The 15,608-nt window shown below is 38.4% G+C and overlaps 1 protein-coding gene across 2 annotated transcripts in view; it reads right to left on the reverse strand.

Moving 5' to 3' along the window:
• Positions 1-15,608, reverse strand: part of ELP2 (elongator acetyltransferase complex subunit 2) — a 71,370-nt gene that overhangs the window by 49,562 nt on the left and 6,200 nt on the right. For both annotated transcript variants that reach the window (XM_069075841.1, XM_069075832.1), the window contains exons 2-4: positions 8,428-8,506; positions 6,677-6,747; positions 3,661-3,817 (exon numbers count right to left, since the gene is read on the reverse strand). In XM_069075841.1, the coding sequence (XP_068931942.1) occupies positions 3,661-3,817; positions 6,677-6,747; positions 8,428-8,506 (307 nt within the window). The remainder of the gene's footprint in view (positions 1-3,660; positions 3,818-6,676; positions 6,748-8,427; positions 8,507-15,608) is intronic.

Genomic DNA, 15,608 nt, shown 5'->3' on the forward strand with positions numbered 1-15,608 from the left:
TTATATCATTCAATGATATAACAGATTTCCAGACCTTCCTGATGAAAAAGCCAGAGCTCAATGGAAAATTAAACTTTCAATTACGAGATGCAAGAGTGACATAGAAAGGTAAACAAGGAAAACACACACACACACACACACACACACACACATATACACACACACACCCTGTTATTTAATAAGAGCAAACTGTTTATAGACAAGTAGAGGGTATGAGTATAAATTACACAAAATGATGATTTTAAAAAAATCTTATTAAGGGCTACAAAAGGACTACAATGGAAGAAGAGGAATGAATGAAGTGGAAAAGGGTAAATTATGCCACACAAAGAGGCATAAAAACAATATAGCAGAGGAAAAGAAGGGAGGGAGATGAGTATCATATGAGGTTTTCCCTCATTGAGTCTGGTGCAAAGAGGGAATAACAACCAGTTAAGCATATGACTCTATGGAGAAGAGACATAAAACGTATCATATTAGAGGAAAAGTGGGAAGGGAGAGGAGCTTCACATGAGATTTGTTCCTGTCACTGTAGGTGCAAAGAAGAAATAACATACTTCATTAAGTATAAAAATATCCTACAGGCAGTAGGAAGGGGAAAGAGCTATGAAAGGGAGGAAGGTGGTTAGTAGGGAGGGAAGAAGTAAGGGGAAAGGGGAGGAAAAGGGAGAGGGGCTGATAAGGGAATACTGAGGGAGGCGGTGGTCAAAAGGAAAACTATTAAGGAGGGGAAGGGAGAAGGGGAGAAAAAATATAAGCATTAACAGGGGAGGGAATAGGATGGAGGGAAAGAAACAGACAATAATCATAACTGTTAATGTGAATGGAATGAACTCTCCCATAAAACGGAGGCGGATAGCAGAATGGGTAAAAAATCATAATCCTACAATATGCTGTTTACAAGAAACACATCTGAAAAAAGAGGGATACACATAGGGTAAAGGTAAAAGGCTGGAGTAAAATATATCATGCCTCAGTTAAAGTAAAAAAAAATAGCAGGGGTAGCAATCCTTATCTCAGATAAAACAAAAGCAAAAATTGATCTAATTAAAAGAGACAAGGAAGGAAACTATATCCTGCTAAAAGGCACCATCGAGAATGAAGCAATATTATTACTTAACATATATGCACCAAGTGGTATAGCATCCAAATTCCTAGAGGAGAAGGTAAGGGAATTAGAGGAAGAAATAGATAGTAAAACTATACTAGTGGGAGACCTTAATCTCCCCCTCTCTGAACTTGATAAATCCAACCTCAAAATAAACAAGAAAGAAGTTAAAGAGGTGAATAGAATTTTAGAGAGGGTAGGTATGATAGATCTCTGGAGAAAACTGAATGGGGATAAAAAGGAATATACCTTCTTCTCAGCGGTACATGGCACATACACAAAAATTGACCATGTACTAGGACATAAAAACCTCACAATTCAGGCAGAAATAATAAATGTATCATTCTCAGATCATGATGCAATAAAAATCATATGCAATAAAGGGCCATGGAAAGACAGATTAAAAACTTATTGGAAACTAAACAATTTAATCCTAAAAGTTGTACCTATGAAAAAATGATTTACTTAACCCCGATTGCTTAAAAAAAAAAAATGGTGAGGTGGCTAGGTGGGGCAGTGAATAAAGCACTGGCCATAGAGTCAGGAGGACCTGAGTTCAAATCCAGCCTCAGACACTTGACACACTTACTAGCTGTGTGACTTTGGGCAAGTCACTTAACCCCAATTGCTCTCCAAAAGGCAAAAAAAAAAATGGTTACAGAAAAACTGTGGGCTAGGAAAATATTAAACTGTAAGGTAAATTAACTTCCCTTTTAACTTGCTAATATTTAATAACTATATAATAGCATAATAAAATATTAAAATTGCTTTGAAAATACCATTTACTATTTTGTTTGTTTTTCTGTTGCAGTTTATACTTTTTCCAAAGTACTTTTTACAATACTTGGCATATGGCTTCCATAATCGATTGACAACAAACACTTATTAAGCATTTACTATAGCTTCATTAGATTCTGAAGAGAACAACACAAAACAGTCCTTGCCCTCAAAGAATATGCATGTGTACAAAATATAAGTAAATATAATGAAAAGTAATGGGGGGGGGGAGGAGAGAAAGATGAAACAAAAGGCTGATCCTCAAAGGACAACACAGAATTCTAAGCAGTTTAGATGAAGATGGTGTGCATTCTAAGGCCTGGGTAATGGCCTGTGGAAAGATGGGGAGGTATGGAACACTGAATTCAGCAAAGTAGCTATCATGATCTTTGTCTTACAAACAAAAAAAATTTAAACTAGTTTAGGACAGTACTAGGTCTAAAATCCAGGCAGATATGAATATAAACCCAAAATACCTTTTATACAAAGTTAGATCTAAATAACTAAAGTAATATTTATTGTGCAAGGGCAGGTAAAGCTAATGGAATTTTTAAAATGACAATTTTACCTAGCTAACCTATTTATGTAAAACTATTGCAATTAAATGACTAAAAAATTATCTTACTGAGTCAAAAAAAAATAAGAACAGGGTTCATTTGGAAGAGCAGAGGGTCAGGAACTTCAAGAAAACCAAGGGAAAAAGATGTGAAGGAACTAGATTCAGTAGTGTCAGACCTTAAACCATATTATAAAGTGAAACAGTGTTCGAAGTGTAAAATGGATAATTCTGATTATTTTTAATTAAAATTTCCCAGCATAAATAAAACCTGTGCACCCAAGAATTGAGGTAATGCAGAAAAATTGGGGAAAAATCTCTCCTCCACAATCTCTCAGGTAAGATGTGTCTAGGACAGAACATTGTTGTGGTGTAAGAAATAATGAGCTGGTGCATTTAGAAAAATATAGAAAGACTTGGACTTATGAAGGAAGATGCTATTCACCTACAAAAAAATAGATGACAACTGGAAATAAGCATAATACAGACTTATGTATATGTTTTAGAGTGTATATGTGTATATATGTGCATTTTTATGGATATCTGTGTATATGTATATGTGTAAAAAGCAGACATATATACATATTCATAGATGTGTATGTGTATACGCATACATATAAACATCTATGTGTATATTAACTGTAGCAAGAGGGAGGGGAAAAATGAAGTAGAAAGTACATGGCAGAAGACAAAAGGAAACACAAGGAAGCAAAGAAAAGCTGGGCAGCTTTGAAAATAATGTGTACTATTTATTATATAGGTTTTCTTAAAATGGAAATTTATTGTTTTATAGTGAATCCTCTTTTATGTTCTGTGTATACATGGCAATTTTTTCCTTATTTTGTATTTAAGTTTAAAATAAATTTAAATATAATGAAAAATCAGAAACAAAATAAAATCCAGGCAGGTCTTCTAACTTTTAGTCCAATGGTTCTTCCACAAATCCTCCCATTATATTAGTCAAAGTACTCTACAAATTTAAAAGCTACAGTTACCAAATACATTTGATTATGAAATTAAAAGAAATGACAAAGAAAAAAGACTGAGAAGGATTTCCTTTAGCTTTACAGAAACTGAGAAAATTCAAAAGAAATACTTGAATTCCAAATAAAACATGTTAGAAAATATTGTTATTGACTGCTTCCTCTTACCTTTCATTTAATAATCAATTATTCTCTTTATAGTATCAGTTTATAACACATGAAGAAGCATTACTTACCTTCTGTGTCTACCTTGGACCACACTCGGACTGTAGAATCAGAAGCTGCAGAAACTATAAGTGGATATAATTCTATACCTGAGGCATCCTTCTGGTAAACAGCAGTGATAGCACAAACAGCACCTTCATGGCCTTTGAAGTGAGTTACTTCTTTAAGCTACAACAATAAGAAAAAGCAATTAAGTACCTACTATGTGCAAGCACTGCCCTAGGAGTCAGGGAAACAAAGACAAGTTCCTTCAAAGAACCTATAGTCTTTTCAGGGAAAACCACATGAATACAGATAAGGAAATACAACATATACAGCATATGTATAAAATGCAAACAAAAAGACAAAGGGGGATGGGAGCTGCACCAGAGGAAATAGGATAGTCCCCACGTAGGAAGAGGGACAGGAGAGATAGCATAGCAGGCTTGGAGGAAGGAAAGCCTGTGCAGAGTCATGGAGGGTCATGTGTAGAAACCAGCAGGAGGCCAGTTTAGCCAGAACATGATGAGTGTGATGAGGAGTTCCTGTGCAGTAATCTGGAAGGGTAGGGTAGGTTGGAGCCAGACTGCTGAAGGCTTTAAATGCTGAATGGAGTAATTGCCATTTTATCCTAGAAGCAATAGGAAGCTACTGGAGGCTCCTGATCAGACCCATGCTTTGAAGACATTAATTTGGGAGGTGAGTAGAGAACAAATGAGAGAGGACAGACTGAGGGCAGGGAGACTAAGGGGACCTCCAAGTGAGAAATGATGGTTAGAACTCACGTAGTGGCCTTCTGAGTGCAGGAAAGAGGGCAGTTTTGAGGGATGCTGTGGAGGTCAAATAAGTAAGACACTGTCACTGATTTTATATGCAGCAGGGAAGGGAAGAAAGGAAGAGGAGAAGGCAGAGTCAAGGGGGACTCTGAGGGTTTGAGCCTGGGTGACTGAAAGAATGGTGACATCTCAACAGAAACAAGGAAGAGGGAAATAAGATAAAAAATATTATGTCAAAATGGTGTTGTAGGGGTGGCCAGGTAGCACAGCAAGTAAGAGCACCAGCTCCACTGTTGAGAAGACCTGGAGATCGAATCCTGGGCTCAGACACTTAGCACCCACCCAGAAACACCTGGCCGTGTAACCTTGAGCAAGTTACTTAACCCCGATTGCTTTTTAAAAAAAAATGGTGTTGCTAATTTCATCTTTAATTACTTGGTTAAAAAGAGCTCCACTCGGATGGCTAGGTGGTACAATGAATAGAGCACTGGCCTTGGAGTCAGGAGGACCTGAGTTCAAGTCCAGCCTCAGACACTTAACAATAAAACTAGCCATGTGACCTTGGGCAAGTCACAACTCCAAATGTCCTGTCTTCCCCCCTCCAAAAAAAAGAAAAAAAAAGAACTCCACTCTTTAAGGATTAAAAAAATCTTAAAACTTTAGTACTAGGAACAGATGGATGATTGTGTCTGCCCTCAAGGACGGTCCTGGAGGTCATTTTATCTTTGCCAACACACATTCTCACCTCTCCAATCAACAACTTCACACAGATGAATACCAAACATCTATTTCCACGACTAAGCTTTCATCTGCACTCCAAACCCACACCTACAACTGGATAAACCACTAGCACCTGAAACTAAACTCATTATCTTTTGCCTAAACTTGCTCTTCCTTCTGACTTCATCTTGGACTGGCTTCATGTTCACTCAGTCTCCCATGTTCGTAATCTTGGGTTTATATGTGACTCCTCCATTTCCCTCACCTCTCCCTCACATCTATTCAATCACACTGCTGTGGAATTTCAGTTCGACAGCCTCCTCATTAGTCCCATGGCCACCATTTTAATGTAGACCCTCATGACCACTCTCCCATCCTGGTGCCACAGCCTAACAGGCCTTTCCCCTTTTATTCTCTCTCTTATCCATTTATCTATGCAATATATGTATCCTAAAATATGGTGTACTATAGCTCTCAGCATTTGTGTGTTGCAATATCCAAGACCATAAGTGCCAAGAGATCGGGAACTATTGAATCTAAACTTTCTGTCTACTCCAGGGTTCTGCAAATAGACAACACCAAATAAATCCCATGGTTATACAAGTAAAGGAATTTTGCTCCTTTTCTGTTCTCACAATCCAACCAAAACAAGTAAAAGGCTTAAAGGATATGATGAACGGAAAGTGACAAAAATGGCAAAAAGGTGTTTTGGGCTTTACCCAATCTTCTAACCTTCTGAAATAGCTACAAACCCTTAATAATCAGCCCATATGTGCCTCCTAAATGAGCCACACCACAGAGCCTAGTCACTCTGGACCCTGACATCCCTGGCAGAAGGAAACACAATGTGAAAATCTCTCATGGCCCTTTCTACTTGGTTCTGATAAATAGAGAGGGAGACAGACTTGCTTGACAAACTAGATTTTGAAAAGCATTCTGAAATAACTGGATATTCAGAAAGATGTTTGCAATCACATGGAAAAAAGGTATGAGATTAGGGTGAAGAAAGCTATGAGGTCAATGAAAATTATAAGAGGCTTATCTGTGCATAAGAATCAAGAAGCTCACAGAAAACTTAAAACAAGAGAAACTAGAAGAAACAAAAGCCATGAATGAAATTACCAGCAAAAGCAGAATTTTTTTTTTGCTTTTTGGAAGGCAATTGGGGTTAAGTGACTTGCCCAAGGTCACACGGCTAGTTTTTGTGTTAAGTGTCTGAGGCCAGATCCGAACCCAGGTCCTCCTGACTCCAGGGCTGGTGCTCTATTCACTGCACCACCTAGCCGCCCAAAAGCAGAATATTTTTACAACTATATAGGACACTAAGGGAAGCAAAATGGTGTAGTGAGTAGAAGTTGGCCTTAGAGTCAGGAAAACCTGGGTTCAAGTCCTGCCTCTGACAGGCTGTGTGACTCTGGATAAATCCCCTAACCACTATGACTTTAAGATGGATTGGAAAAAAGAAGTTTCTCACTGGGAGCTCCCTATACTGATGAAGTCATGGATCTGATTTAAAAAAATATACAAAGAGACTCAAAACATGGTTATTTACCTGGTTTTTTTGTATCTCCCAAAGAATCATCTGATTATCTGATCCTCCAGAAATCAATTCTGTTGCAGGAGCTGAACAAGATAAATTATAACTGGGTGAATTCTATTATTTGCTACATAATATATCACTGCTAAATTCATATGTTAATATGTTAAATTCAGTATTATAGTATACTATAGCTAGAAAATTATTCAAAGTGAAAAATTTAAGGCCCATACAACAATACACTACTGCTTCACTCAATCTATAATCTCATCAGTGTGGGTAATCTCACTAATACTACCAGTTACAATAAATACAATCCAGTCCTCATCTTGAGTATTTCTTGTCCAAATCTTTTTTAAATCTTATATAAGCATGCTGGGGGTTTCCCCTAGATTTCCTGACATTCCATAGGCACCAGGGAGACACTGTTATTTCTCATACTCACTAAGGGTGAGCAGCCTACCTTCTTCTCCCCTTATATATATATATATTTTTTTTTTTTTCATAAAATCAGGTACATCACTCATAAAATAGTTTAAAAATGTTTGCACATGTTTTTGTTGTTAACAAGTAGCAGCTCATTTTGGAAAGGAGACTAGGAGAAGAATACACAAATACAGATATGTAGATCTAATCTGTGTCTATCGTACATTTGAGAAGCAGCTTGGCATACTGGAAAGAGTTCTGATCTGAAGGGAGGTTTCACCTTCGGCACATACTAGCAGAGTAATCATGAGCAAATCACAACCTTTCAGTGTCCTCAGGCTACTCTAAGATTATACCTGCATCAGAAAATGGCGTTTCCCCATTAGAAATTCTCCCATACCAATAAAACTCTAAGTTTGAACTAAAAAAAAAAATTGTAGATTTAAAATGTCACTAAAATAAATACAACAAAACCATATTAATCCAGCTGAATCCTAACCATATTCAAATTCAAATGTATTCAAATTGCTGCATTATAATTTCTCCAGAGACTATACTAATTCACAATGAAACCAAATTACAGAAAACATGTTTAAAACATTGAGGGGAAAAAATGAGTATTTCAAAAGCTCCAGTTACAAACGAATATGCTAACTATAAGAGAGAATCATAAACTGCAGTTGCTAAAAGAGGCCTTATTGATTATCTAGAATAATCCTCTCATTTTAAAAACTAGGAAACTCGGACTTGGAAAGGTTATGGGGCTTGCCCAAGATCACACAGCTACCTTGTAGTAGAGTCAGGACTACACTGTAGGCTTTCTCATTTAAGATTCTGGGTATTGCTAAATTAGCTATTTTTTGATGATCATAATGATAATGTGTTCTTTGTGCTCCATTCCATTCCTTCTCAATTTTTCTTTATGGAGATCCCCTAAGAACCTCTGTTAGCTTAGCTTTGGTTACTAAAGGTACCTGAAAGAAAACTTATCTTCAGTTTCAATTTCTTAATGTACAAAACAAAGGAAATGGGCTATATGACCACTAAGGTTCTAGTTATATGATCCTATGATGTTTTTACTTTATTCTTTAAGACATTTCATATATTAAACTATTCATCCCATGATATATCCAAGCTAGTGTAAGTTTATATTATTATTTCATAATTACTTTAGTAATATGTATACTAGAGTTTTTTAATCTGTAAAAATCTGATCTTTTTACAGCATGTATCATACCAGTCTAAAGATGAATATGGAAGATAATTAAGAATCAATTTTGTTTCATCAAGAAAAAAAGAATCCAAACAAACTAGTTTTAAAGAACCCAATTAATACTTACAGTCATCCTGTTTTTGAATCCACTGTACACAATTAATTCGACCAGTGTGACCATTAAGAGTATTAATAACAACTGCTTTCTATGAGAAAGGAAACAGTGATATTAGTAATTTATAGCTCAAGGTTGGACCTAAACAAAATCAGAATTTTCCCCTCTAACATAAGATATCACTACCCAGCTACAAAGTTGGATAACTTCATATAGGTTTCCCTTCCTTAACAGAAACTAAACCTAAATAATTCATGCATGAATCACAATTCAATCTAAAACAATACAGCAACAAACTTCATGGGAGCCAGCCCTATGAAGCTATTTTATGGCTGATACTTTACCTTGGAAATTAGCTTGGATCACCTTACACTATGTTTTACAACCAAACTCTGGCAACCAGATGATAAATGACAAAAATACACACTTTTCCAGGTTCAATAAATATAACACCAGCCACCAGAACATCTGGTATGATAAAATGTGGTATGAGGGGGGAAAAGTGTTAGATGTGTGGTCAAAAGACCTGAGTTCTACTGAAGCTCTGGCACTTATGAGCACCTCCTGGAGGCTAGGGAAACATAATTTTTTATCATAGTACTCCCAATGGTGTATTAAATGAGTTCAGAAGACTTAAGCCCTGCCTCTGATATACCTAAATGCATGATCAGAGACAAAACACTTCACTGGGAACACCAATAATTAATTGAACATAAGAACATATGTTTGATAAAGCCAAGAACACCAATGCTAGGATAAGGAAAAACCCAAAATTTAACAAAACCTACTGTGAAACAAAGAGATCAAAGAAAGAGAAAAAGGACCCATATGTACAGCATTACTTATAGCAGCTCTTTTGGTTGCAGTAAAGAATTGGAAACTAAAGGGGTGCCCAAGAATTAAACAATGGCTGAATAAATCACAATAAATTAATGTAACAGAATTCTACAGTACTGTAAGAAATGATGCAAAGAATGGTTTCAGGGAAAGCTTGCAGAATTGATGCAGCATTAGTAGAACACTCTTCCTGACCCTGTAGACCATGGGGTTTTCTGGGCAAAGATAATAGTTTGCCATTTCCTTCTCCAGTGGATTAAAGCAAACACAGGTTAAGTGACTTGCCCAGGGTCACACAACTAGTGCATGTCTGAGGCAGATCTGAACTCGGATCTTCCTAACTCCAGGCCCAGCACTCTATTCACTGAGCCACCCAGCTGCCTCTTCAATAGCATACTACCTCCCATATGTTACAATTCAGTCAAATTCAATTGCTCCCATTTATCAGCACAATAATGCCAAAAATCTTGTCAAAAAACAGGTACAGCAGAAAATGACACCAGATGACCCTGATTCTCTTGAAAGTTTTATGCAACCATTAAGTGAGCAAATATTTATTATCTACCTTATAAATTATACCATGTTAGGCAACATGTGGAGAATACAAAGAGTTCCAAGCTATGGCCTTTGACTTCTATCCACTTAAAATCTAAGACTAATACATAAGAACAATTAAGAGAAAATATAAAGTAGTATATATTTTAAAGCATTAAGTTTTATAGAGTATAAATTGTAGGAAATGAAGTGTGTATGAGAACAAAAATTGCATTATAGGGTGGAGCCAAGATGGCAGAGTAAAAGCAGAAACTTGCTTGAGCTCATCTCCCCATCACCTCCAAATACCTGTAAAAAAATGACTCTAAACAAATTTTAGAGCTATGGAACCTACAAAATGAGATAGTGAAATACATCTCCAGCTGAAGACAGCCTGGTAAGCTAAAAGGAAGGGTCTATCACACCAGGTTGGGAACAGAGCAGAGTCCTGCATGGGCTGTACAACATGACTACTATGGAAATGTTTTATATAACTACATTATATATGCATATGTGTAAAGCATATATAATGCATATATATAACTGCATAACTACAAATATATAACCTATATTGAATTGCTTGTCTTCCCAGTGGGGGTGGGTGAGGAGGGAAGACAGGAGAGAATCTGGAACTCAAAGTTTTAAAAACAAATATTAAAAAAATTGTTTTTACATGCAACTGGTAAATAAGATATACAGGCAATGGGGTATAGAAATCCATCTTGCCCTACAAGAAAGTAAGGGGTAGGAAGGTAAAGTGGATGGGGAGGGGGAATAGAAGAGAGGGCAGACTAGGGGAAGGGGTAATCAGTATGCTTGCCATCTTGGGCTAGGGAGTAGGAGAAAGATGAGGAGAAAATCTGGAACTCAAAATCTTGTAGAAATGAATGTTGAAAACAATAAATAAATAAGTAAAAAAAATAAATAAATGAGCAAATAAATACAAAGAATAAAACTACATTGTAAAGAAGACTTATGAATTCAGATCAATCCAATGCCCAGCTATAATATCACAGAACCCATAATAAAACATGGTAAGAACCTTGTTGACAGAGAGGCAAAACCCAAGGTGCAGAATAAGACATATATTTTCAGAGACAGACAATAGGGAAATTTGTTTTGCTTGACCACACATATTTGTTACAAGGGTTTTCTTTTTCTTTTGCCCCAAATAACTGAGGATAAGAAGAAGAGGAGTGGAAGGTAAGAGGGAGAAGAGGGACAGCAATTGCTAGTTACATCATTATGCCTGTACTTCAAAAAGATCAAAGAAGAAAAGGGATATGTACAAAAATACTAAAAGTCAGTACTTTTTATTGTAACAAAGAAATGTAAACAAAGTGACAAAGTGTTGATTGAAAAAATGGTATAGCAGCAAGCACCCTAGCATACCCAGGATGGCTGTCTTAGATAAGCTTTTCTAGTGGAAAGCAACTCAAAATGGGTTAACAATCTTACTTTAATCAAACATATATCATTTACCTAGTTCAGGGGAAAAAATCAACACCCTGAACTTCAGAGAATATAAATAGAATACAAGCAGAAGTTATAAGCAGAAGTTACAAGTAGAGAAACATACCAACAGACAGGGCTTCTAGCTTTCTGACCATTACATCCATACCTAGTTAGTTACCAGAGAGGGAAGCGCCAACGTCTGGGTTTTCAAAACTAGGGGGCTCAATGGCTGCCCAAAGTCTCATCTGGACAAATCATACAACTCTTCCGAAAGGGAACCCCAAAGCAAAACCTCACATCAGGGTATATATAGCCTTCTCCTGGATCTGAGAATGTCACAACCCTCTTGACCACTGCCTGATCACAAAGTAACAAGGTGTGGGAATTCCTGAAAAACAAGCCTCCCCCACAGGCTCCATGTGACCACATTCAGCCTATTAGGGGGCAGAGTATATTTTCAAATCAGGGAAGGTTCTCAGAGTCACTTAAGTCTATCAAAGGGCCAAGGGGCAGGGAAGATCTTCAGATTCCCATTCCTATAACAAATGGCTGAACAAATTATGGTATATGAATGAAATGAAATATTATTGCTCCATAAGAAAAAATTAAAGGGAAAGATTCATAGTAACCTGAGAAAACTTGTATGAACTGATGCATAATGAAGTCAGTCAAACCAGAGGAACTTGGAGAACAACTACTGTGGGGTTTTTTCTTTTATTCCCTCCACCGAATAGTATTTTTTTTCCAATTACATGTAAAGATAGTCTTCAACATTCGTTTTTGTAAGATTTTAATTTTAATTTTTTTCTCTCAGTCTTCCCCCAAGACAGCAAGCAATCTGATACAGGTTACATACGTACAAGCATATTAAACACATTTCCACATTAGTCATGTTGTGAAAAAAGAATGAGAAAAGGGAAAAATGTCAAAGAAAGAAAAAAACAACAAAAATAAAAATAGAATGATTTAATCTGTATTCACACTCCATAGTTCTTTCTCCATATGTGGACAGCACTTTCCATAAGTCTTTCAGAATTTTCTTAGATCATTGTATTGCTAAGAAGAGCCGAATCTATCAAAGCTGATCATTACACAATGTCGCTGTACTACCGTGTTTCCCCGATAATAAGACACTGTCTTATTATTTTTTTGGACAGAAAAACACCAAAGGGCTTATTTTCATGGGAGGACTTATTTTAATGAATATTGACAGCAATTTTAATAAACAAGTAAATGTGAACAAAAAAAATGTACCTTTAATTAATAATGATCATGTCATCTTCTTCAACAACATCGTCCTAAGTGTCCATACCCTGAATTCCGTCCTGGATGTCTTGCGCCTCCATTTCCTTCAGAAGAAGTGGACCCAATCTGTCATGTCCAGCAATATAGCTCTCTTTAAATGAATATGTCTTGTCCAGGTAACCTGCTTGTAGTGCCTTGGCGACGCAGCTGTCAGTAATTTTATCCCATGACTTCTTCACCCAAGTCACGACTTCTTGCAGACAGGGCTTCACAAAGTTTCCACGCTGATTTCTTTCCATTCTATTTTCAATGTAGTCATTGACTTCCATGCGCAAATGGTCCTTGAATGGCTTGTTTATTGCAATATCAAGGGTCTGGAGATAGGCAGTCATTCCTGCAGGAATCATTACTTGATCTATTCTTCTCTCTGCAAAGAAGTTCTTCATTTCTTTAGCACAGTGAGTGCTGGCTGAATCCCAGACTATCAGACCTCTTTGGTTACCTCGCATAACAAGTGGCAGCATTAAATCAACCCACTTTCTTATAACGGCTTGTGTACACCAGGCTTTTTCGGTTTTGAGAATGTAAATGCCAGATACACGTTCAATCTTATTTTTCTTGCCCTTACTGATGATTAGAGGTGTGGCTTTCTTTCCATCCAAACGAATTGCCAAAACACAGGTGACCCTTGCACTTTCATAGCCAGTGGTGGGAATGTAGATTGACGTTGCACCCCTGTGATGAATTGTTGTTTGAGATCCTTGTCCCATAAACACTGCAGTTTAATCCATAGCAATCATATTGCAGGTTTGGTACTTGGAAATGTCGATCCTATCAATAAAGGACTTGAATGCAAGTGCACGTTTAATAACTTCAGCATCTTCCAGCTTAAACAGTGTTGTTGATCTTCTTAGGGACAGTTCATACCGTTGAAGGAAACCGTCCAACCAGTGTTGTGATGCTTTGAATCCTTCTGAGACCATTTCAAACTCTGGTGCCATTGAAAGGGCAAATGCTTGAATATCAGCCCTGCGCACAACCAAGGCCTTTGCTCTCCTGTCAGCAATCCATTCACCAATGAGGATCTCCAAGTCAGGATATAAGGGCTGCCAACCTGATCCAGACCTGCGCTTTTTCCCTTTTCCCTCATCCACCTGTTGATTGAGGTTATTATAATCTGCTCTCCATTTTCTGACCATTCGAAGATCCAAAAGTTTTTCTTTACAGAAAACTGCAAGATTCTTGCCATGTGACTCCTCTACAATTGCTTTCTTATACTCTACAGTATAGCTCTTCCCTTTTGTACTCATGTCTGGGGGTCAAAACAGACAGAATAATAAAATTATGACCATCAGTCCTTCTTTTCACTCCGTCATGCCCCCTGAGTTCTTCTTTTTTCCTCCATCATGCCCTTTTTATCCTCCATCATGCCCCCTCACTCCCGCTTACATACCGGGTTTTTATATTGTCCTGCCTCAGCTCTCCTCCGCGGCACTGCTCTCAATGGCGCCAGCAAGCAAATCACTGGGGAAGAACAGGATGACGCGCTCACTGCGGAAGCTCTGATTGGATCCAGCTCGGAGCACGGCGTGCATTTCACCCAGGGGGGGGGGAACGGTGCATACAGAGGGTACCGTAATGTAGCATGTAGCGCAGGGGATCACCTTCACTACAGTAGCAATCTCAATAGGGCTTATTTTCAGGGGGGGCTTATTTTAGAGGAATCTTACACAGTAAGGGGAGGGCTTATTTTCGGGATAGGTCTTATTATCGGGGAAACACGGTATGTACAATGTTCTGGTTCTGCCTACTTCACTCAACATCAATTCAGGAAGTCTTTCCAGGTTTTTTGATATCCACCTGCTCATCATTCCTTATAGCACAATAGTATTCCATTACATTCATATACCACAACTTGTGAACAATTACTATTTTTGACTGCCACATTGTAAAGGACAACTTTGAAAGGCATAGGTACTGTAACCAAAACAATGACAAGTCATGACTCCAGAACACTGATGAAATATGTGTCCAGCCTCTTGACAGAGAGGTAATGTGCTACTGGTACAGAATGAGGTACATATCTTCAGACATGACCAGTACAAATCAAATTTTTTCTGCTTGACTATAGTTTCTTTTTTCAAGGGAAGGAACACTTTTACTGCAAAAGAGGTGGTAGAGGGGGCAGAGCCAAGATGGCAGAGTAGAAGCAGGACCTCCCCGCAGCTCCAGCTTCCACCTTCCCCAATCCATATAAAGGGGACTCTAAACAAACTTTGGAGCTGCAGAACCCACAAAATGACACAGAGAAGCTAACCTCCTGCTGAGGACAGCCCAGCAGGCCGGCAGGAATCGGAGCTGAGCGCAGCCCTGCTGGGAGGCTTTAGCCCCAGGGCGGGCCTGACCAGCAGCCGGCTGGAGGGTCTCCAGATCAGCAGCAGCTGTGGCCATTTCCAGATTTATCAACATATAGATGAGAAGGACAAAGTGAGAGGTCAGTGCAGTCTGGACTTTGGGATCCAGTAAGTGGGAGTGCATTGGCTTTTGCCCCTGGGGCGAGAAGCCGCTGAGACACCGGCACAGCCAGCCAGTGCCACATGGCAGCTTCAGCTCCTGGCCTGCAGAGTATAGGGGAACCAAGCACCAGTCTGAGGGGGAATCACTCTTGCTTTTACCTGCTTGGATCTGGATTGCAGTCTAGGGTGGAGGTCCTGGGGTGCACGTCCAGCTTGCCAGAGCGTGTGGAGGCTTCAGAAAGGGCACCCATCTAATACCTCCAGCAACCAAGAAAACCCCAGCATTTGGAACGAAAGCTCCCCTGTCTGGTGGCAGAGTCCTACTGTGGCAAAAAGCCCAGGGGTCAAGTGACTGAGGGGCGAAATGACCAGGCAAAGGACACAAAGCAGACAGAAAATTCCAACATTAGACTCCTATTTTGGGGACAAAAAGGAGCAAAGCACGGAACAGGAGGAAGACGGTGAAGTCAGAACTCCTGCACCAAAAGCTTCAAAGGAAAATAAGAGCTGGTTATAGGCCATAGAGGACCTTAAGAAGCAGATAAGAGAAGTGGAGGAAAAATTGGGAATAGAAATGAGAACGATTCAAGAAAATTATGAAATGAG

Source organism: Petaurus breviceps, unplaced genomic scaffold, assembly GCF_028583685.1.
Source record: "Petaurus breviceps papuanus isolate PSGF00001 unplaced genomic scaffold, PetGlider_PUasm1.0 151, whole genome shotgun sequence".
Taxonomy (NCBI): Eukaryota; Metazoa; Chordata; class Mammalia; order Diprotodontia; family Petauridae; genus Petaurus; species Petaurus breviceps.